Here is a 23,933-nt window from a genome sequence, read left to right on the forward strand (position 1 = left end):
AAGAAATCGAATATGGATATCAAATCATGATATTAGAATGTATTAAGAACCAATCTTGCCTGACAAAAGTTGGTATCTATCATTACAAAAAAAATATTAATTATCTTTAGTCGTGGTTGATTGCTAGTGAAGTCGATGAGTGATCCTCTTGTTCTTAGGTCCGTATCCACCTCTAAATCTACTCTCGAATTCTAAGATGCGGTTTTTTTTCTTTGATTTATGAATGTCAGTTATATCTGGGTGGTTTGAAATCTCTCTTAAATGTTTTTTGGTCGAAAATTGAGGTTAGGAGTCTAGATATTGAGTTGGTTGGGGCTTCAATTTTAACATTTTAGGGATGTTTTGGAATGATTTTGAGACTTTATCCAGAAGTTTTTTTTGGCATACATATTTAGGGTGTAGGGTTCTTATTTATATATATTATTTATTTATTTATGATATTTGAATTAAATTAAGTTTATCTTAGACGAAGCTTATCTCTAGCTAATTTTAGATAAAGCTTATCTTTATTTTGATTTGTATGGAAATTAAATATTGGAAAGACTTTGAGAGACCCCATATGGAAGGTCTTTTAATTAATTATTCCGGTGTTTTTTGAAATCCTTTGAAGGATTTTTTTAATTAATTATTTGGTGGGCTTTACTTCAATAAACAAACCAACACATGAAATTGGGTCCACAAGCTTAACTAATTAAATTTATTGATATAAATTTATAATTTAATTTATTAAGATTTAACTTAAATTTCATTAAGATTTTTAAAGTTTGAAATTGGTAAATCATCGTTTTACCTTCAAAAGAGCTTTCATTTTGGGAGGATGCTTTTCGACATTTTAAGGTGTTTTAGAATTGTTTTTTTGTGAGAAATTTATTGGAATTGTCAATTTACATCGTCAGTGATTTTTCGACATGAAATGAGTGCAAGTCCCACGAGGGGCATTTTGATAGTTTTATCAATTTTTGTAAAAATTGATGTAATGTTTTATTTGGTTATAGATTGTCATTTCACATGTTTGACGAAGTTTTTTAAGTGTGATGTAGTCTTTTGGGATGTTTGGGTGTCAGGAGTATTTTGATAATTTAATGTTTTATACTATTTTTTTTTTTGTAAAATTTTATTTAATAAAAAACAATGATTTATTGCTTTTGAATCACATTTTCCTAACACAATGTGTTTTCTAAGATTTATTCGATGTAGAATGTCTCATCCGATCTTAGAATGTATTTATAGACAGATAAAAACTTTTAGAACATTTGTCCATCATCAATAATCCTCGCAATCAGATTGATAAATTGATCAATCAAGCGAGTGCAAAAATAAAGTGCGACTTTAATGCAGGTAGCTCGCTTTACAAATTGAAGCAACCCTTCACGTTACAAGTAGGGGTGTCAATGGATACCCATTTAACCGGATCTAGAATCGAATACCCCAGTTCCAGATCCTTTTTTTATTAGAACCGATTATAGCTAGGTCTAAAATGGAATCGAATAGATAGGAACTAGAACCGTTAGGTTCTATCCAATGGGTACCCCTAAGTACCCGGAACCGATTTATTTTGTTATTTCTTTCCATACTTTGGATAATTTAAAGTATTTTTTATTTCAAAAATAAATACACGTTTCTTTGATTTTTCATATAAGTTATTGATCGAAACTTAAAATGAATTACTCTTCTAAAAAATTATTGATTTAAAAAAAGGTAAATTTTTATTTTTTGAAAAAAAATAATTAATTTGTTTCCTAAGTATATAACATATTACAATTAAGTTAATAATTTTGTTGATAATATGTTAATTTTTTTAAAGGATTTTTTTTATTATATAATGATATAAAATACTTTTTTTATCATTCGATTATTGAGAACCAGAACCAATGGGTCCTATGATTTTTAACGGTTCCAGTTCCGATATCATTTATTTTAGGAACCCAACCGTAACCGACCATTGACACCCCCTAATTACAAGCCACGTGGCATTTTAAATTTATTTCACGCCCCTACATTTTCATCAAATTTTAAAATTCCTCCTTTAAAATGCCACGTGTAATTCAATGGAGAGGGTTTCTTAAAAAAATTGAAGCAGTGTGCCCGCTTCAAAGTTTTTTCCCCCTGACTTACATGTTACGTTTTTCCACACCCAACAAATAGATGGCGGGAAATGGATACCATTTGTTAAGTACCCCCGCGAGGTACAAAATGACATTCGACTCTAATTTTCGTTAAAGAAGCTTTTTGGCGCCTCGCCTTGCACTCTCCGCTCGATTCCAAAAAACCTCAATTCGAACCCATCTCTCGACTCCGCACACAAAGGTACTCTCTCTCTCTCCTTCGTTTCCCACCTTGTGCTAACATGCACACATGGCGCACTCTAGTGTCGAGTATCATATTATCATTTCACTTCTCCTCGCATCATATCTAGGGTTTTTAATGGTTCCGAATTTCAGATTAAAGTCTCGTTTTTTTTTTTTTTTTTTTGTGTTGTTGGTTTGAATCTTTGGGGAATTTTCTAATTTTATGTTGGGGTTAGGGTTTTCTGGTGCTGATTATATGGGGAAGAAGGCCACAGAGGAACTGATACTGACCGTTCGATCCATAATTGGTCAAGATTTCACAGAGATGGATATAATCCGTGCCCTTCATTTGGCTAAAAACGATGTTACTGCCGCCATTAACATAATCTTCGACACACCCAATTTCAGCACTAGAGAAAGAACTGATGCCAAGAAAACTCTCGAAGTTCCTTCCAGTCGTTCAAATTCAGAATGTAGAGTTGTTTCTGCGAACTCTGAGCGAATCATAAATGACGTTCAGCCTCGATTGTTGGATTTTAATGAAGATGCGACCCCTAATTCGAACCATTTAACTGATGGTAATGCCACTGAATCTCTAGAACCTGTTAATCGGTCCTCGGATTCAATTGGCAGAGAATGGTGGTTTGTGGGTAGCTCAGAGCTTGCGGGATTTTCTACTTGTAAAGGGAGGAAACTCAAAGTTGGTGATGAAGTAATGTTCTCATTCCCTTCAAAGAAGCCTAATTCCTCTACTACGACTAAATTTACGGGTCGAGGACGATCACCCACGGCTTGTTCGGAGATTGTGAGGTTCTCCACCAAAGATTCAGGAGAGGTCTGCTTCTTAACCATAAATTTTATTAGAGAAATTTCCAAAAATGTGATCAACTTTTGATGAAATTTATATTTTGGCTCACTGTTCATTTTAATTCCCAAAACATGAAGAGCTTGATCATAGGTATTTCAAAGTGACAATTTCGCTGATATAAGGTAGTGAGATAGCTAATATTTATTCGAAAGCTAATATTTATTCGACAAGTGACAATCTTGCAGGTTCAGTACTTTTTAGCGAGATTGTCACTTTATAAACTAGTAAGATTGTCACTTTTCAAATAATCTCGCTACCTTATATCAGCGAGATCGTCACTTTGAAATACATATGACTTCGCTCTTCATGTTTGGGGAGTTAAAATGAATAGTTAGACGGAATCGAAATTTTGTCATATTTAGTGCACAAAATGGTAATTTACCCTATTCATTATTATTATTATTATTATTACTATTTTTAGATAACTACTCTGCTTATTTTCCCTGTTAATTTTCACATGTTATCGGGTTGTGTGCGTTGTAGATTGGTCGTATTCCAAATGAGTGGGCCCGCTGCCTTTTACCTCTTGTGAAGGATAAGAAGGTTCGGATCGATGGATGCTGTAAGTTTGCTCCGGATGTTCTTGGGATTCTGGACACCATTCTTTTGTCAGTCAGGTATGCTTAAGGTAAATAGAATTTTTAAAATGCCGAAAAACAGAAAAATAGGAAGTAGTGAATGATAGTTATTTTATAAGGGTAGTACTTAAGATTTGATGATTCCTCATTTTATGTATTATTCAGCATATACATCAACAGTTCCATGTTCCGTAAGCACCATCAGACTTCACTCAAGGCTACCTACAATGCTTCTGAGGAATCAATTGTTCATCCTCTCCCAACCTTGTTCAGATTGCTTGGGATAACCCCTTTTAAGAAGGTTACATCCTTTTGTACTCTTGTGCTGATGATTATGTTATTATATATTAATTACGTTGGCAACTTGTTTTGGGTGAACCATTTGATGCTCTTAATTTGGTTATATATGACAGTGAACTTGCTGTCAGAAAAATAAAATAAAATATTCATGATGGAAGGATGTATAGAAATCTTCAGTTTCTAGTGTTTTTTCTACTTAACTGAGGTCTTTATATGGATTTGACTTTGGGTTTAGGCAGAATTTACTCCAGAGGATCTATACACGAGGAAGAGACCTTTATACTCAAAGGTACAAGAATTAACTTAATATGTTTTTTTCTTTATAGGTAAGTTTACATTGGGTTTATAGTAAGTAATTGTACTTGAACAGGACAATTATGGAGTTAATGCCTCATTATTACACAATGGGAACTCTAAAAAGCCACCTTTCCAAGGAAATACTGCTGAAAACGAGCAGGAACCTATCTCAGATTCTGATCTGGATAATATTGTTGGTATTGGAAACAGCTCTGAACTAGAGGTATTCTTGTATTTAAGAAATATCTATTTCGTGTTAACAAGATCCTACACGTGCACGATGGTAACCTATCCAGCTTCTCTCATGTTGTAGGAAATGGATCCCCCAAGTACCTTGCAGTGTGAATTACGTCCTTACCAAAGACAGGCTCTTCATTGGATGACCCAGCTAGAGAGGGGAGGATGCTTGGAGGAGGAGGCAAGAACTCTTCACCCATGTTGGGGTGCATATCGCCTCGCAGACAAGTATGTTGGGACATTTGTGAAAAATGATAGCAGCAAAGAGAGCGGACAATCGCACACAAAACACAAGGATTTACGTGGTTTGGCAGTGTGCCTACGCCCACTGATCAGATAAAAAATCCAATCACACTATTTTCTTTAGAGTTTTACAGTCCTAGAGATCTCTAGCAAAAAACATGAGTGTAGAAAATGTGCCTATCTCCCAAAAATAGAAACCCTAAAAGAAAATTTACATAATTGCCCAAAATCCTAAAAAAACTGGTCTAGGGGTGTGCAGCTCCCTGCATTCCCAACAAAATACAAGACATTTACATAACAACATCCAACATGCGTTTTTTTTTTTTGGCTTTCAGTTTACTCTTAGGCTAGAGTTTGACACATGCGTTCGTGTTGTAGGAGGGAGCTTGTTGTCTATTTGAATGCATTCTCAGGGGATGCTACAACTGAATTTCCTAGCACTCTTCAAATGTCAAGGGGAGGAGTATGTGACATGTCGCAGATTCTCCATTAGTATTTTGAACTTTCCAGTGTCTTATTAAGTAAGATCTATGCAATGTTTTGATTCATTCATGTGTTTGAAGATTTTGGCAGATGCTATGGGGCTTGGGAAGACTATTATGACAATAGCTCTTCTGCTTGCTCATTCCGATAGAAGTGGATCAGCAGGCAGTCACCTAACGAGTCAGGTCTCTGGTGACACTAGTGAAGAGAGCAGCCTGTCGGATCAATCTCCAACTCCTTCAAAGAAAATAACAAAGTTTTCTGGTTTTGATAAGCTGATGAAACCTAGGGCCTCGCTTATTGGTGCGGGCAATCTGATTGTTTGTCCTATGACTCTGCTAGGCCAGTGGAAGGTAAATAGTAAATTCTTGCTGTATTTGGACACTTATTATATATACTTAACCGGAACTACGTAGAAAAAAAGCCTTTATCCATAGTATGGTTTATTTCATTCTTTTTAGTTTTCAGTGGTATTATATTACCTCTCCTTCTACATGGTAGTTCTTAATTTTCTGCAAGATTTTTGACTTTTAGTGTTCTGTATGTACTGAATTGCAGTCAGAAATTGAGACTCATTGCCAGTCTGGATCTTTATCTATTTATGTTCATTATGGACAAAGCAGACCAAAAGATGCAAAGCTTTTAGCACAGAATGATGTTGTTATCACTACATACGGTGTATTACACTCAGAATTTTCAGCTGAGGTATCTTCAAATTCTTAGAATTGTTTGCATTTATGGTAGGCATGTTGGCTCACTGTTGAACCCATCCCTTAAGGAACATAAACTTAATCAGCCTTTTCTATCTTGTAGAATGCTGAAGACAGGGGTGGACTTTATTCGCTCCGGTGGTTTAGGGTTGTGCTTGATGAGGCACATACTATAAAATCTTCTAAAAGCCAAATTTCTATGGCTGCAGCTGCTCTAATTGCTGACCGTCGGTGGTGTCTTACCGGTACTCCTATTCAGGTGATTTTAATATGGAACTATGGTGCTGCACTGTGGTACTTTACTTATCATTGTGTGAACAAAAATTGTTCTTTAAAATGAGTCTTCTCCTTTTCATTTCTCTCTCCCGCGTGGGCGCGCTTCGACTCTTAAATAATTAAGAAAAAAATAAATGAAGTTTTTATCCTAGAAGGATAACAGATGGGATTGGGGGGAAATTAGGCATTTATTAGGAAAATACTTCGTGATTATTTTTTAGAGACTAAGGAAAGAAAATAAATAATGCCTACAGTAAAAGGACTAATCAGTTATTTCCTTCATCGCCCCAAACGGGCGTAAATGTAACTCACTGTTCAAATCAAATATGGATAAGACTTATGAGGTGTCAGACATGCAGACCTTGACAAACTGATCACTAATCCATCCGTGCTGATCATTATCAAATATTGCTGCCAATTTCTTGTACAGTTTCTTTTTGTATTTTCTCATGCTGTATAGTGCTTTTTAAAATGGGTATCCTAGATTCTCCCTTGTTCCCCTCTCAATCGGATTTAAAGACTCAATCAGGTTCTCATATTCTGGTATTCGATATATGCATCCAATTTATTTTTTTCGTGCACAATATAATCCCCCATGCTTCTGGAGCATATGGTCATTTATCTCACGATGTTTTGTACTTAGTTCTTGCTTCAAAAAACTCCAACCTGGGATCTGGATTCACCATTAATTGCATACACATCTTTACTCTTTAATCAATTAGTTATTAATAATTTTAGGTAGATTTGAAGTGTTCTCTAGTTTATTTCATTATTGCTTATTTTATTGGGGACAGAACAATCTTGAGGACATTTACAGCCTTCTTCGGTTTTTGAGGGTGGAACCTTGGGGCAACTGGGGCCTGTAAGTTTTGCTTCTTTTGGTTTAATAAAATATAGTTTCTGATTCCTGATGCTGTTAAGTTCCCAGATGTTATACGATCTGGCTGTATTGCTTTTAGGTGTTTCACACAAATGTTGTTAAGCTTGTATTTGGCACTTCCTCGTGTACCTGCAAGGTTGGGTTTCAAACATATTCATTTACATTCCAAACTTGTTAAAATGAAAAAAAGTTATTTTTAGACAAGTTTGAGATAATGTGCAACATTTTCATTTGTACTAAAATACTGATCCTTGTGTGCAACATCTTGGGTTAAACTGTGGACATGTAGTCCTATGGCTAACCATACAAGAGATTTACAGGCTTAGAGTAAGAACTTAAAATTAAACAGTTATTTAACCTAAGACAACCATTTGTATGATGTACTAATATTAGTGAAGCGTTTACCCTCAGATTAAATAATTAACATGGTTTGACTTTTTCTAGTAGCAGTATGTGGTGTTTGTATTGTCCAAGAGAAAGTTTCACAATCATCATTTGCAGAGATAGTATTTTACCCCCTTAATAATCTATTATTTGGGTTTCTTAGTAGAGTGTTGTATCTCGAATGGACTAAATCTGATTGGTGTTACTCTATTTGCGTAACTTCTTTCTTATGCCTCGAACTATGCAAGAGATTCGTTCTGAATATGTGCTGGGGTGCAAGTATACTTTTTGGATGATTTCTGCAGTGAGCTGGTGCCAATGCCTCTTACCTAATTAAAGTATGTTCTTATTTATTAGGTGGAATAAACTCATTCAAAAGCCTTTTGAGGAGGGTGACGAACGGGGCTTAAAGTTGGTCCAGACCATCTTAAAGCCGATCATGCTGAGAAGAACAAAGTTCAGTACAGATAGAGAGGGCAGGTAAGCAAACTAGTTAAAAATGCTACCCTTTTTTAACTCTTTCTGTTTTCTTTGTTCTTATATTATAATTTTCTGTAGGCCAATTCTTGTTCTCCCTCCCGCCAATATTCAGGTGGTTTATTGCGAGCTCACAGAAGCCGAGAGGGACTTCTATGAGGCTCTGTTTAAAAGATCCAAGGTAAATTTTATTTTAATTGTCATTGTATTTCTCTTGATTTGCTACAACATGTTGAATGGGCTTTTTCAGGTCAAGTTTGACCAATTTGTTGAGCAAGGGCGGGTGCTTCATAATTATGCTTCCATTTTGGAGTTGCTTTTACGTCTTCGCCAATGTTGTGACCATCCATTTCTTGTGATGAGGTTTGCTTTGGACTTGCTTGTGTTTTGGGTAATTGTTTTCTGTAAGCATGTTTTTGATTTAGCACTTTTCCTCCTCAAGTAAGCTTTAGGAAGTTGTTTATATGGTGATTAGTTATAGCCGCTGCTCCCTTTTGGTAGGTCTTTCTGTGGATCCCTATTATAATTGATTGGTTGTTCTAGAGGGTGATTATCTAGACGCCTTTTGTATCATTGAAGGTAACCATTATCTATTGCGAATGTCAAGAACATAGCACAGATGCATGGGGTCAGGATCTGCTCTATGATGGACCCCACTTTAATAAGGTCAAAACCTACCAAAGCTAATGATCAATCATCCATTTATAGACAGACACGCCTTGTTTTTCTGACCTTTGCCAGATATTTTTTGGCCATCCTTTTGTGAGAGATTAGATTGATATACCATCTGATCTATTCTATTTTTCAAACATATTATATATACACGTATAATGGCGGTTGGTGATGGATGACTTTGATGTGTCCAGTCGAGGAGATACACAAGAATACTCGGATTTGAATAAGCTTGCAAAACGTTTCCTTAAAGGTGGCCAGGATGCTGTACAAGGGGAATCTGATGGTATGCCCTCGAGGGCTTATGTTCAGGAGGTTGTGGAAGAGCTGCGTAAAGGAGAAAAGGGAGAGTGTCCGATTTGCCTTGAAGCTTTTGAAGATGCAGTATTGACACCTTGTGCTCACTGCTTGTGCCGAGAATGTCTTTTGGCAAGTTGGCGAAACCATTCTTCTGGTCTTTGTCCGGTTTGTAGGTATCTTCTACTTTCTGGTCTTTTCTATGTGGGGTCTGATTGCTGTTTATTTTTTTACATTAAACTTTGACCTAGAAGGGCAATGTGAGAGGATTGTCTTTTTGTGTATAGGAAAACCATTGACAGGCAAGACCTTATTACTGCTCCAACTGATAGCCGATTCCAGATTGATATTGAGAAGAACTGGGTGGAATCTTCCAAAGTTGCAGTTCTTCTGCATGAACTAGAGAGTCTTCGTGCTTCGGGCTCTAAAAGCATTGTCTTTAGCCAATGGACTGCTTTTCTAGATCTTCTACAGATCCCTCTTTCTCGGTAACGTCTAAAGGAATTTATTCTGCATGGCTTGCTTCAATGCATTGTATTATTTATTCAAATTTTACATTCCTTTTGAGCTAATTTAAGGGTGGATGATAATGATCTAGCAACTGGTACTTCAGGATATGAGACGCATGCATGGGTTTGGATACACCATTCATGGGTCCTACCTAGGAGCATCCCATCTTAAAACTCATTTTTCTTTCTTCATTTTGTTCTTGTTTTTTTGTCTTTTTTTGGGTGGGTGGGGTAATCATACTCATCAATCCATTGACATCTGGAATGGTATTTTTTCCCAACCATCCAAGGAAATACAGTAAATTGGATTGTTAGGATCATATGACCAAAACGTTTGTTGTGGTCTTCTACATTGTAGTTAGTTCATGCCTTCCTGCATTTGTGCTGCATGTGCAGCTATTCTTTTAATTCTTACATTAGGTATCCTATTTTTTTAGTTAAGTACTCTGATTCTGTGCAGTGATTGGTTTGTAAGCATCTTTCTCTTCCAGGCACAATCAGTGCTTTTTTAGACCTTTAACTTCACAGTTTGTCAAATAAGGGAGGCCTCTTACTATTTTGCGTTCGCGATCCTTCTGTTTTCAGGAGTAATCTTCCATTTGTTCGTTTGGATGGGACTCTAAATCAGCAACAGCGGGAAAAAGTAATTAAGCAATTTTCCGAGGAAAATGACATCTTGGTATGTGAGAAACTATGTGTTTATTTTTATTATTTTGTTAGTAATAAAGACACTGGTTCGTCAGTTCAATGTTGGTTATATATTTACTGAAGGTATTGGTTATGTTTACTGCAGGTATTGTTGATGTCGTTGAAGGCTGGTGGAGTTGGAATAAACCTAACGGCAGCATCCAATGCATTTGTTTTGGTATGTATCAGATTTTAACCTTCCCACTTTCCCTGATAATGCCAGAAACTTGTAATCCTTGGGGATTTATTTGCCAGCTCAAGTTGAATTGAAGCCCAAAAGAATTTTGTTTCCCAAAGCTATTGTTCTTTTCATATTTATGATTAACTAGATTTGAAAATTTTGAACTGATGAAACTTAATCTAAATAGCATATGATAGTTGACAACATTGTTATGATTAAAGATTCAATGAAGTTGAGGGGCAAGCTCCTTTTAAGAGGGCCAAAAAAGTTCAAAATTAATTTTATTTTGGTTGGGTCATTGTATTGTGGAACAATTGCAAAAACTTGCACTGATCAGGCAAGTTTGGCTCTACTTGGTCTAGTCAATTTAGTTTGCTCTGACTTGGCTGTGGCTCGTATATATGCACTTGCTTTTGATGTGTGGTGGGTGTCCAATGTGAGGAACTGTCTTTTCGAGAAATTTTGGTGACATGAGAGTGGGTTTGTAATAAATTGGTGTAATCTTGTGCCATGATTCGGCTGGTCATATGGGTTTTCTGCTTGTTTTTCTTCTCTGTTCTGAAGTGGTCACCACGAACATGCTGTGTTCTCAATAAATTTCTTTATTTCTCAAAAACAAAAAAAATCTGTGAAATAATTTTTTTGGAACATTTTGTTCAATCATGCTTTGGAAGGTGCCAATGGGTATCACCAAATCTCAACTTTGGGGGGTTTGCTCTCTTTTGTATGTATGGGATTCTATTCCATAATTGGGTTTCTGTCGCACTTCCTTTTATTTGTCGCTACTTTTCTGTTTATTGGTTAAAGAAAAAAAAATCAGTAAGTTGGTTTCATTTCTTGTGTAGGATCCGTGGTGGAATCCAGCTGTTGAGGAACAAGCAGTCATGAGAATTCATCGCATTGGTCAAACTAAAAGTGTAAACATCAAACGTTTCATCGTGAAGGTGTGTTCTTCCTAAGCAAATAATTATTTTTGGGTCCCTTATTCAGTACTAAAATTGAGGTTAAAGGGTTCAAACTGTGGTTACACTAGACACTTTTGCTTTGCAGCCTCATATTGATTTTTTTTTAAACCTCACATTGTCTTTGGGTCCCTAAAAGGTTTTATGTTCTACTTTTTGCTGTGTTCCCTACGCTTTTACCCTGGTCTTTATTGGATCTTGGCCTAGAGACTAGAGTAAGTGTTGGAGACTTCGGTAAACATAAACCTGATTCACTATCAGTTCGATCTTACTAGTTTCAATTTGCTATTTTCCCCATGAATTTAAGCTGAGAAATAACCAAAAGTAGAAATACTTTTAATATGAGAAAAAAAAAAAAAAAACTAGGGATCGCTGACTGGGTGAACTTGGCCAATACATATTTGTTTTATGGGTGGTGAACATTGGTTTTGGATAATCTCGGTGACAGGGAACAGTAGAGGAAAGAATGGAGGCCGTGCAAGCTCGTAAGCAGCGCATGATCTCTGGTGCCCTAACCGATCAAGAAGTCCGTACTGCACGTATAGAGGAACTGAAAATGCTCTTCACATAGGAAGCCAGTAAGCAAAAACTGGATTGTTTTCCCTATTGGTTTGTTTGGAAGCAAGGGAACAGCACATTGACTTAGCTTGTCAGCACTGTCTGCATAAAGCCATATTTGAGCCCAATGAACTCAAAGCATTACTGGATCTTTGCAGGAGTGCTGCACGTTATCCCCCTTCTGCATCGTTTGGGCCTTTGTTCTGAATACTTGTCGTGGAGATCAAACGAGTAAGGAGTGTTGTATGTACCATTTAATTATTATTCAAAAAGGTGGAGCCTTCCCTTTGTACCTCAATGTGCAACAAAATCGAATGTAATGGCACTCATGTCTTGTTTAAGCATAATTTACGATAAAAAGCCATGTTGGCTAGTGCTTTGGTGGGAGGGCTTAAAATGCGTTGGATTTTATTTTAAATCTGAATTTAGCATGTTTCATTTCTTCATGTATATCCAAATTAAAAAATGGGTTGGATATAGGTTGATGTCCTTTGATCCGAGTTGGATTTGTATTTGGGTCGGATATAGATCCATTCCTATATCTGTCTAGATTTGAATAATATATTGTTTTGTGAGTTATTTTTTATAATATTTTTTAAGGTTTTTTTTTTTCAACAAACAAGTGTTGGGCATAGTGATCAAATCCGCCTTTCAAAAAGGGAGAGATCTTGAGTCCAAATCATACTCTTAATAATTTTTTTCTTGAAATAATCTTAGACGATTTGAAATTATCCAATCCAATCGATCTGAATCTAATAATTCAGTTGGATCGGTATGTGGGTTTGGTAAAAAACAAATGGTTTGGATATGATTTTAGTTAGTAGGATACGAATAAAGATTCAGATGTGGATATGATCATATCCAACCCGAACCCAGCCTGTTTAAGCCCTATTTGGTGGTCGAGCAATTTTTCTCAAATGTGCCCTAAGCTCTATTGGTCCTGACTCTTGAGTTGTCGCTTGGACCAGATAGACCCTGGCATGGATTCGGGTTTTTGATAAAATTAATTAATTTTGGCCTCCAAAAATGTGCTCGCCACAAGATCATACGATGTTAGGAGGAACAGAGGACTTAGATTTACATTATGCAGCGCACGCATAATCCATATGGTAAAAATTATTTTCAAAATATTTTATAACTTTGTCAAATCTTTTGTTTGTAGCACACACCAAACCAAACATATAACATTCAATAAGTTCCCTTTAAACCCACAAGATCCATTGATGTAAATTGAGAAGGTTGGGAGTGAAAAATCTCATAGTTAGAGATGAGAATTAGTTTTACAAGTTTCAACTTCCACTACAGCTCCAAAATACAAAGAAGATAAAAACAATTATGGTATACATGTACCCAAAAAATTGATCCTTGTATCCGCGCGGTCTAATATTAATTTCATTTATGATTTGCTAAGTCGGGTGTTTCCTGCAGATCCCTAAGAAACATGTTCCTTCAATATCGTCTCGTCCAATTTCGAAATACAATAGCACACGCAACTCACCACTAAATCCTGGAATTGATGTTTATTGTGAGCGCCACAGCCAAGGATGCGGTTCACCTGAAATTTAGACAAAATTGAATGGAGGAACAAAATTTGTTGAGACAAACCCTAAATTTAAGTTTTTGAGATAAGGCTTTTCGGGTCAAGGTTTATCTTATTGGTTGAACTTTTTTACTTACCACGGCGGATAACTGAGGGAAGATCTTTTCCTTCAAGAGAATTTTTTCCCACCCAAGTGACCACAAACCCCGCTTTTGAGTATGAAATGCCAAGAACAACGATCAATATTTGCATCGAGAAGGGTAAATAAATCTATCCTGAATCCCAAAATAACTAGGAATGACTAACATCTTGAAGAGAGATGAACCAAGATCTAAAAAATATGATGCTTGATGCTGCTACAACTGTGGGGTGGGGTTTATATAGATTTTTGTTTTCATGAAATTTCAATGGATATGATACACTAATTTGGATACATTGAACCAAACACACAATCTTCAATGAGTTTCCTTTTTCACCTTTTACTCAGCACATATGGTGGATATGATGGTTAATTAATTTCAAATGATCTTACAACTTATCAAATCTTTTTTTATTAGTAATCAATTTTCTTCGTGTATATCCAAGCAATCCGTGATAAATTGACACGGCAAAACATACGCGGTTTGTACGTGATTGACGTGGTAAGGGAACAGAACCATAGATCTTTTTCTTCGGGATAGACAAGGAAAAAGAGCAACGGTTCTGTGCCCTTGCCACGTCAGCTGCGTATGTTTTGCCGCGACAATTTATTATTAGTCTATCCAAAGAATATAACCTTCAATAAGTTTCCTTTTTTTCTAAGATCTAAAGATGTGAATAGAGCTGGCAACTAGTCGGGTAAGGTCTCTACCGACTCCATACCCAAATTGAATCACACTCACCCATACCCGTATTTTAGTGTACTACCCAAATCTGGATTTTTACCCAAGTTTTAGGTGGATAATTAGATCCCAATCTTGGGCCACCCAAATTTTTATCCTCTTACCCGATTTATTTTTTTTACTTTAATAATAAAAATCCTAGTTATTTACATATATTTATTTATAGAATATGAAATTATAATTTAGACCCTCGAGTAAATGGGTAGGATATGACGTATACTCATACTTGATCCTACAAAACTTTTGGGTAAACAGATATCAGGTAATATTATCCGAATTCTTAATCAGATAGAAGAACCTTGTCCATATCTGATTTATTTAGGTTGGATGAGTCATGTAGATGGGGTATAATCCGACCCATTGCCAGCCCTAGATGTGAATTGAGAAGATTGAAAGTTAAAAATCGTTACATAGTTGGTGAAGGGAATTGGGTTTTATAGAAATATTCAAAAGCAATAAGGATTTCTTTGAGGCTGGCCATTTTTTTTTTCCATTGATGAAAGACGTTTATAATCTTTAACTTCTAGCCCATTTCCGAAAGAAGAAATTCTTTGTTGTCTTCCCCATGGTTTCAAAACTCGGTTTGACATCTCGTCTCATTCATGGACAAGATCAAATTGTCTCGGATGAGATAAATTCTTTAACTTGATTAATAATTATTTATTTGTATATATATATATATATATAATAATTATAGATTTTTAAAAAAATAAAATAAGGTAGATGTGAAGATGCTTTTCATTAAGCATCTATGGTTCCCATACACTTTCACGTCAAAAAGTGAGATATGAGGTTCGAGCCTGAGGTCACTTCAGCATTATTCTTGTTATATACCCCATCTATTTTTGAGTTGTGTATGAGTGACCTCAAGATTGACCTCATTTCACACTTTTCTGATGTGGAGGTGCGCACAAAACCATTAGATGCTTTTCACTCATATCTTGCTGAAAAACATCTTTGGTTCCAACACACTTCCACGTCAGAAAAGTGGGAAATGAGGTCAATCTTGAGATCACTTCAACAGTAATCCTATTTATTTTTTATCATACAAATTTTCAATAATAGAAGACGTAGTTTTAGACAAAGTGGAATGCATAAACAAGAGTTGAAGCAAAAAATTGCTACAGATTTCTGGAGCGGTATACATTGTTTAATCTGTGCGATCACACATTAGCAAACAATTGATAATTTTTGGCATCAAGACCTATTTGTCGAACGGCTGCAACTGCTGCTATCACTCCCAACACCGAGAATACAACCGCAATCATCGTATTTACCCAAAAAATTGACCCATGCCTCGATGGTCTAAATGTAATGTTAAAGAAGACAACGGGCAAGACAAAATCGAGAGGCATGAATCCAAAAGCACCAATAACCGCATTAATATCTCCGAAGAATGGAAGCATGGCTGCAATTGTTGTAGCTATAACAACAGATAATGTTCGAAAAATCAGTCTAGGCGCGACATTGCGAGCTGAGAATTGATCCCTGGTGGGGTCTGCGAACAAATTCTCGAGCACTTCGTTAGTGGGTTGTAGGTAAACCTGCATGGTTATAATTTATAATTGGTCACATTGACATGATAATAGAAGACGTGGACGATATTTGTTCAGAAAACCCCAAATTTTCAAGATAAGACTTTTGAGGTCTATTGGTTAAGATTTTTTTACTTACCACACTGACCGCGGATAATTGGAGGAGAGTGAAGAGGTTAGTGATCAAAAGAAACCATTTGGGAACCAAAGACTTCCCATTGTCCAAGAAGTTGCTGAGAATTATTCCCTCGGCTTGGTTTCCGAATGCCCAATAGCCAGAGATGGCGACGCTAAAGAAAGTTATGATCAAAACAGTGTAGCAAACAGATAGTCCCTTGAACATCTTCCCTTCCACTGGAGGTGCTAATGTGGCCTGTAAAATTTTTTTTGGATAGGTTACATAATTCAAGATTTTATTCGACATGATCTTGACGATAGAGAGGGAAATATGATCCACGGATCTCCAAGAATGGAAGATAATAGTTACTGATTGATAGAGCTAAACACTAGGTTGTGTTCCTCTATTAAAAAAAAAAAAAAATGTTCTCATTTCTAGATCTTCTTTTGCGATGGGAGGAATTTACAAGTCCTCACAAAAAATCAGCGCATTTTGAAAGAGAGCTGCTATTGGCACTCTAACTTTTACTTGTTACACCCCAATTAAAAATAAAAAAAAGGGCAAATCTTCATTTCGTACGCTGAGTATGACGAAATTCCAAGTCCGGTACATTGTTCATTTTAATTCCCAAAACATGTTTTTTCAGTGAATTCATCACTTTTATAATCTATGAATTTGTTAATAAAATACGAGTGATTTTTCCATATCAACGATCTCGTAGGTAATTTATCTATGAATTCGTTTATTATAAAAATGACGAATTCACTGAAAAAAACATGTTTTGGGAATTAAAATGAACAGTGAATCGAAACCGAAATTTTGACATAAAAGTCAAGGTGCCAACAGAAGCTCTCTCTATCTTTTTTGTTGTTGTTAGATTTCTATTTTTTGGGTTTAGGATTTTATATGAACCTAATCATAATTGTAAACAATAATGTTTTGTAATGTTGGGATTATAATTTAAATCTTTGTAATGTTTGAAGAGTGTGCTTAATTTTTAATTGGAGTGTAATAAGTAAGAGTTGGCATGCCAATAGCAGCTCTACTAAATAATTTAAAAAAATATTTGTTTCTAATAAAAGAAAATTCATCTAGAGGATCAAGGGTAAGGTTGAGATGGGAGGAAAAAAAGCATAATTTTCCTAGGGATCAGTATTTTATTTTCATAAAATTGAAGTCTGTTTGGTAACAGATATAATGCAAACCTGAATTTCTGGAATGATTCCATTCCCAAACGTGGTAGCAATGATGGCAATAGCATTGAAGATTCCAAACACACGATTTACTTTATCATCACTCAGTGAATAATCCTTGGGTGGGCCCTTTGATGAACTTCCTGAGACAGAATTACCCTTAATAATTAGTTAATTTTACTTTAAAGCCATCATTCAATTTCTAATAAAAGTTTTTGTTACCTAAGTAGATTGAACCGGCTGTGGCACAGGCGCTATAGCCAAGACACAATAGCAAAGACACAAGGTTTATGTGTCTAAGTGAGTGGAAAGATGGGAATTGTGCCAAAATCAGAAGTAAACCTCCAAATATAATTATGAACTCGAATAATTTCATCCTCCCGTCTGGGTTCGACACCAAGTAAATTGTCTGAAAAACATATCGGAACATTATTAAAAATAATAATAATATATTTTTATAATTATTAGAAATAAATAATTCTTGAAAAATTATCAAAAAAGTAATAAACGGGTAATTTAAAGCAAACTTTCAAAGACATAATCTACCATATGAAGGTGCCAGCTTCCTAAGTTGGCACATGAATTTCATATATAAATAATAAATATAATAAAATGTAAGTTATGGGCTGGGCCTATCTCCCAACTATGAGCCCTTATCTAAACATACTCGGTCCTTACCTTACATGATAATAAACAGGCCTAGATAAATTACCTAAACCCCAATTATGCTGGACCGGCCAAGACCTGGCCCATTGATTGCCATAATAATGGTCATCAGTCATTAGGTGTAGTTTTAGTTTAAATAGCATAATTGAAAATGTTCTCTCAAAAAATATTCTTATGTATTATTTGGAGTTGGGCCAATATTATTTATGATCTATGTAAATTTATTTAAGGGGTCGACCAGTTGTACACCATCCATTACCAATTGCACTCCACTTAAAAAATTCTCATCATTGGATAATTACACTCAATAAGGAAAATAAAATATGTTGCAGCTTTTTTATATTTTATTTTCACTTTTTTTCTTCTACCTCAATCATGCTCATAGAAATTATCGTTGGTTCAACAACTTTTGCAAGGAGTACTTGACCGTTTCTAAATCATATTTACAAAATTACACATTTCGAAATCATTTTACAAGAAATGCTTCAACTTCAAAGAAAATACAAGCAAAATCAATCACAAGAAAAATAGAGCACAGGCAGAGATCATGAGCAAAGTAGAGCACAAACAGAGAATACAAAGTTGTAGGAAGATGAATAAGCTTTAAACCCTAAAAGATAACGTATTGAAATGCAACAAATAGGTTAAAAAAGCTGTTATATATAAATAAATAATAAAAAAAAAAACAAGATTTTTTAAAGGTTTGGGTGCAACCAATGATTAGTTGTGTGCAATTAGTTGGTCCCTTTATTTAATTATCAAATACATATTAAGACAAAAAAGGCTAACCTTCATGCACTGTCCCGCAAGAAGGGTAGAACCAACAACTGCACCATAACAGACCATGAACTGAATTGGGCCCACAAAATAGCGACCCCATCTTGGACCTGACAATTTCCAACTGTTAGATAACAAATAATAATTTGAATTTTATATTACTTCCAATGGCTCTTCTTTTATTTTCTTTGTTGTGGAGATTGCAAATGTTGCTTCATAATAATTATTGTAGGGTGTTGATGAGATGGATAAATAAGGTCTTTACATGGTGTAATGATTTAATAAATGTGACTCTTTTTTTCATCTAAACCAAGGAAAAAGTTGTTCGATTGTGTGAACTTCAACTCAACTATCCCAAGAACAAATTTTTGAAGGAAGCCTTGGAGTGAAAAAGAAGAAGTCGTAGAAGGAGAGAGAGGCAAATGATTGGGTCAACAAAGAGATATTGTAAATCAAGCCACGAGTTCATGCTGATTGAACTTATTACTTAGTTCTCTAACAAATTGAAATTAAAATTGATTAGATGATTCTAATTCCCTTTTTATTAGAACTGATTAGAGTTGCAACTCTTTTTTTTAATTATGAGTAAACTGAACTTGAACCCATGACCTCAAAATTAGTCGAACCAATTGAGAATCAGAATCAAGGTGGACCAACATATCTCAAGAACTGAAATTATTTAAAGATAATTTTTTTCGATTCCATTTATTTGAAAATAATAACTAATAGAAGAAAAATTAATGATTTTAATCAAGAGTCAAGTCGTGTAGAACCGAACTAGAACCGACCCATTCACACCCCTAATTCTAACTTGTAAATTGTCAAAGTTTGGAAAAAGCTTCACCTTTTTTACACGAAAGTTTGTGTTTTTTTTTCCCTCACTTCTTTTATGGTAATTTTGACCAAAATCTTATGGAAAATCTCAGCGGACTTTGTTTTTCAACACGTGAATGTGATACCACATATGCTTTTCCTCGAGATACGAGCAAAAAGCATCTACCGTTATGTGAGCACCTCCACGTCAGAAATGTGAGAATGGCAGTAAATTCTTATGTCACGTCAGCATGACTCAAATCTTATAATATATTTTCCTTTGAGATATTTCACAATGTCAAACTGATAATTTCTTTATTCAAAAGTGAAAACTTTTGAAAACTACAGCTAATCGATAGATGGGCCGCCGACACAACAAAGGTAACGTGCCCGTATTCAAAACGCTTGGGCCCACCAATTCTATAGTTCCACGCACTAAGCGCCACTAAGCCGTGTAGGTGTTGGCCACTTATCTGATATTATGGACAAACAATCTTAACCGTACATTTACAGTTAAAACATTTGCGAAAAGTTGATGATGATCCAATCCAAACTTCATTTTCAAAACCGTTTTTTGTTTTTTGTATTTTTGTATATTTATTATAAATTCTTTTCATCCTTACATTTAATTTTCCAATAAAAGACTAGATGATTAGAAACATTTAAAGTATTAAATATTGATTATTTAATTTCAAAAGAAACAAAACCTTTGTGACTCACTATCTGACAAAATAGAGGTCCATCTATCACACAAACTTGAACAACGCCAGTACAGCATCCATCACTCGTTAGTCGACCATGTGGGGTGTGCAGTGTTCCCCATTATTAGGTGTAATTTATCTGCTAAGGTACGCCATTTAAGATTTTGATGTCGTGCGGCGTACGTAAGTTGATATGTGGGCCGACTTACACAGTCCCCTCAGATTCTAGAGCCACGGCCCACATCGGATTTAAATTTTTAAAAAGAATTTTTTTTTTTTTAGACTTAAAAATGAATGGTCACAAACTTCACAATTTTAAATTAAAATCCAAATATCATTTTTTTAGAAAATTAGTAAAAGACGGTTAAATATTTTAATATTTATAAAAAAAATCTATATTTTTTTAATTATAAAAAAGAATGCTCGACAGCCCAACATTTTAAGTGGAGGGTGAATTGCAAGGGTGTTAAAACAAGCTATCAAAACACTGGATTGATCGACGACTTAATTTGTTTTTGATAATTTAAAAAAAATAATTTTTTTAAATATTAAAATATTTAATTTTTTTTAATAATTTTTAATTTTTTTTTTAATTCTTAAAATTTTGTAATGCAGATCCGTATGACACCATATAAATGCCACAAAAAGAGACATTGAGGACATTTTACTGATTAACTTGTACAGAAAAGTGTTTTTCTTTTTAGATTTTAACAAAGGGTGCTTTTTTTTTGTCGACATCAAATGCATCCATTGAGAATGAAGGGGTAGCCAACTTTGTGTCCGATTAATTAGATTTATAATATAATAATATTACAATGACTTCAATTCACACTTATTGACTTTCATATCTAAAAATGTGAAGTAAAATTATTCCAACACAATTCTTTATGTATATTAAGATAAATTGAGATACATCTTAATAAATTAGAATATATCTTACATCCTTATTTGAGTCACATTGATTGTCATGTTGGTCATGTAATACGAAATCCTATGGAGTTTATGACTTATATTTTTAATAATAATAATAAAAAAATCCTAGTAATATGACTTTGACTCCCTAACTGGATAAATTTTGATATCATCTCCATCGAGATGAACTTTTTGTGAGAAACTGCAATCGTGTATCCCAAGGCGTATAGATTTATAATTCCGAATTTGTCACGTCATGGAGTCGCGATTGATTATGCCTCACGATTAAAAAAACGCCTTTTTTTCTCACCTGATCAAAGGTTTCGAAAAAGGACTGTTGGTGTCTTTGTGAATTATCACATTAAAAATCAAACTAATGGTTAAAATTTATCTTTTTAAATTTTTTTTTTCTTACAAGTTTTTTCATGCATATTGTGACCATTTGTTAGCTTGCAAGTATAATTAAAAACCAATTAGAAGATATAAAAAAAAATAAAAAATCATACCTAAAATGTCATGGGCCATGTCGCGGAATCGAAGGTGGCGGCGGCCCATCTGTGCATGGTGTTCAAGAACAAGTGAGATCAAATTATAAGAGTAAAACGTGACCAAAGCTCCAACTACGAGACAAAAGATTCCAGCAACCCATCCAAGCGAAGCAAATGCGAAGGGCAAGCTCAGAAGTGCTGGTGCCACTATCGAAGTCGTTAGATGGTATCCACTATGTATCCATGACCCTGTAATCACAAATCAAACACCTATTATTTCCCTAAATTTTATTTTTCAGAAAAAAAAAAAACAGTAATTTTGATGTTGTGAGCTGACCTTCGGATTTAAGAACGAAGAGAGCACCAGCGTCAAGATCCTTTTGATTCTGAAATTGAGCAGTGAAGGAAGAAGGAGAAAGTTTGGGAGTCTGTTCTTCGTCTCCATTATTTACTGCCATTGAACTTGAGTACCCAATCTCTCTCTGTCTCTGTCTCTCTTTCTCTTGCAACGTTTGGATCGATTTCCGTACAAAAAGGAGGCTAAGCGATGATTAGTTTTACAAGTTTCAACCAAACAAACCAACAGCCACTATTGTTGATTCTTTTTCTTCACCAACAACAACCTACATCACTTAAGGTTCAACAGTACTATTCCTTTCCAATTAATATCTTCGATTTCCATCTACAGTACTCCAAGCGACACGTGCTTCTAAAATTACTAATTTGGTAAAAGATTTGAAATCTTACCAAGTTAGTGACGCTAGCCTGACTCTTACGTTCAGGGGTCTTTTTGTAATTTCACGCATTAACTAATAACTACGAGACCTATTATTGCCACACCAACTTTTACTAATTGATCTGCTCAACCTCAAATCAGATTAATCTCCCATCTTCATTGAATAATGATGTGAATGGAACTGCACATCTTTTTCATGTGTATCCCAATGAATAAGATCATGATTCTGTACTTTTACCATGTCATCTGCATAGCTAAACCATGTGCATTCACCATGACTCGTTGGATATAGGTAAGACTCCCTATCGGCTTAGCTACTAATTTGAGTGACTCTCGAAAAACCCTACGAAGGTATTTGTTCACGTACACCATTCCACCTAGGGGTGCATATTGGATCAGATAAATCCGAGAACCGAACCAATCCAAGAATCGAACCAATTTTTACATTTATTATAATATATATATATACATATAATCTTAAAAGACAAAAGATAAAAACATTTAAACAATACTTAAAGTCTTAAATCCCTTTCTTAGTTTCTTTGATCTATTCTCTCTTCTTCAAGTTCTTTGAAGAAAACCTAGCCGTTCGTCTCCTTCAGCTCTCTACTCGCCACTTTTCTTAGTTTATTTAATATATTTTCTAATATTTTTTTCATGATTTTTATTTTTAATGTATTGTGCATGATACTTTGTTCATGCGTGATATGTGTTATGTATGATATTTTGTTTAATTTTAAGTTTTAACTATTTAATTTTACTATTGAAAATAGTAAGTATGAGAACCGAGAATCGATCCAAACCAATTTGAATCAAGGTTGGTTTGGATTGGTTCGGTTCTATATGATAATTGGATTAGTTCGATTCCAAATTTGTAGAACCAATCATGTTTGATTCGATTCTGACTTTACGATAAATCCGAACCATATGCACCCCTTCCACCAACATAAGAATATGTTTTTCCTAAACCCAGCCCATTTGACTCACTAACATCATACGTCTGCCAAATTAACCAAGTCCAGGTCTTCCTTTAGGTCCAATTATCCATTAACACAAAGCCCTCAATCCAAATCATACCCTTTTGGTCTGGTAAACACTTGGTTCTGAATATATAATGGGCTGGATATGTTTAGTAAATGGATGGGTTTAAAGTTCATAGTGTGAACCAAGTGTTTACTAGACCAAAACTCCTCCAAATATTTAGGCCCCATCCCAAGGCTGCTACCGAGTAGATCCCCTAAACCCTAAGAGTTGTGCTGGAGTAACATTGAAATGTTGGGGGGCATTTTTGACGTGGTTGTGTGTCAGAATTATAGATACTTTTTATTGATATACGAGTTAGATCTCGATGAAAGTATCTACAATTCTGACACACATCCACATTAAGAATGTCCCTCGTGATGTATATTTCAATGTTACTTCAGCATTGTTCAATATCCTAATTCCTAATCCAAATCTTAACTAACATAGTCCTTATGCCTATAATCTAGGTACGTAACAATAGCACATTCAAACAACTTCAGCAGCTGTTTACAATTAGGATTAGAAAATTCCAACCATTGATCGATTTATTTATTTTAAATTTAATTGGAGTGTGATAAGTAAAAGTTGGGGTGACAATAGAAAATCTCTATAAAAAATGGAAACTCTTACAATGTCAATATAAAGCTTGTGAGTTTGTAATTT

The 23,933-nt window shown here is 35.0% G+C and overlaps 2 protein-coding genes across 2 annotated transcripts; one reads left to right on the plus strand and one right to left on the minus strand.

Annotated features, from left to right (window-relative positions):
- The first annotated feature begins 2,153 nt into the window (after positions 1-2,153).
- Positions 2,154-12,331, plus strand: RAD5 (DNA/RNA helicase protein). The gene is made up of 21 exons (XM_086423032.1): positions 2,154-2,307; positions 2,525-3,123; positions 3,640-3,773; positions 3,900-4,035; positions 4,270-4,323; positions 4,405-4,554; positions 4,645-4,796; positions 5,190-5,274; positions 5,375-5,647; positions 5,853-5,999; positions 6,108-6,263; positions 7,075-7,142; positions 7,902-8,024; positions 8,103-8,202; positions 8,272-8,384; positions 8,888-9,166; positions 9,278-9,478; positions 10,085-10,178; positions 10,293-10,364; positions 11,213-11,311; positions 11,778-12,331. Exons 2-21 carry the CDS (start codon positions 2,545-2,547, stop codon positions 11,898-11,900), a joined length of 3,138 nt encoding a protein of 1,045 aa, XP_086279158.1. The 5' UTR covers positions 2,154-2,307; positions 2,525-2,544; the 3' UTR covers positions 11,901-12,331.
- A 3,082-nt stretch (positions 12,332-15,413) lies between these two features.
- Positions 15,414-22,034, minus strand: LOC147385959 (GABA transporter 1-like). The gene is made up of 7 exons (XM_086423968.1): positions 21,849-22,034; positions 21,530-21,760; positions 18,610-18,707; positions 17,377-17,563; positions 17,167-17,297; positions 15,983-16,216; positions 15,414-15,852 (listed from the first exon to the last, which is right to left on the minus strand). Exons 1-7 carry the CDS (start codon positions 21,967-21,969, stop codon positions 15,472-15,474), a joined length of 1,383 nt encoding a protein of 460 aa, XP_086280094.1. The 5' UTR covers positions 21,970-22,034; the 3' UTR covers positions 15,414-15,471.
- Between the last annotated feature and the right edge of the window lie 1,899 nt (positions 22,035-23,933).

The sequence above is a fragment of the Akebia trifoliata genome, chromosome 14, assembly GCF_017979445.1.
Source record: "Akebia trifoliata isolate Shusen 1 chromosome 14, ASM1797944v1, whole genome shotgun sequence".
NCBI classification, from domain to species: domain Eukaryota; kingdom Viridiplantae; phylum Streptophyta; class Magnoliopsida; order Ranunculales; family Lardizabalaceae; genus Akebia; species Akebia trifoliata.

Excerpts from the sequence above, each read along its gene's own strand:
- RAD5 (XM_086423032.1), top strand. The coding sequence starts at position 2,545 with ATGGGGAAGAAGGCCACAGAGGAACTGATACTGACCGTTCGATCCATA. Across the intron at positions 3,124-3,639 it reads CCACCAAAGATTCAGGAGAG|ATTGGTCGTATTCCAAATGA; the intron begins GTCTGCTTCTTA and ends TGTGCGTTGTAG. Across the intron at positions 4,797-5,189 it reads GCATATCGCCTCGCAGACAA|GAGGGAGCTTGTTGTCTATT; the intron begins GTATGTTGGGAC and ends TTCGTGTTGTAG.
- LOC147385959 (XM_086423968.1), bottom strand. The coding sequence starts at position 21,969 with ATGGCAGTAAATAATGGAGACGAAGAACAGACTCCCAAACTTTCTCCT. Across the intron at positions 16,217-17,166 it reads GAATCATTCCAGAAATTCAG|GCCACATTAGCACCTCCAGT; the intron begins GTTTGCATTATA and ends AAAATTTTACAG. Across the intron at positions 15,853-15,982 it reads AATTATCCGCGGTCAGTGTG|GTTTACCTACAACCCACTAA; the intron begins GTAAGTAAAAAA and ends ATAACCATGCAG.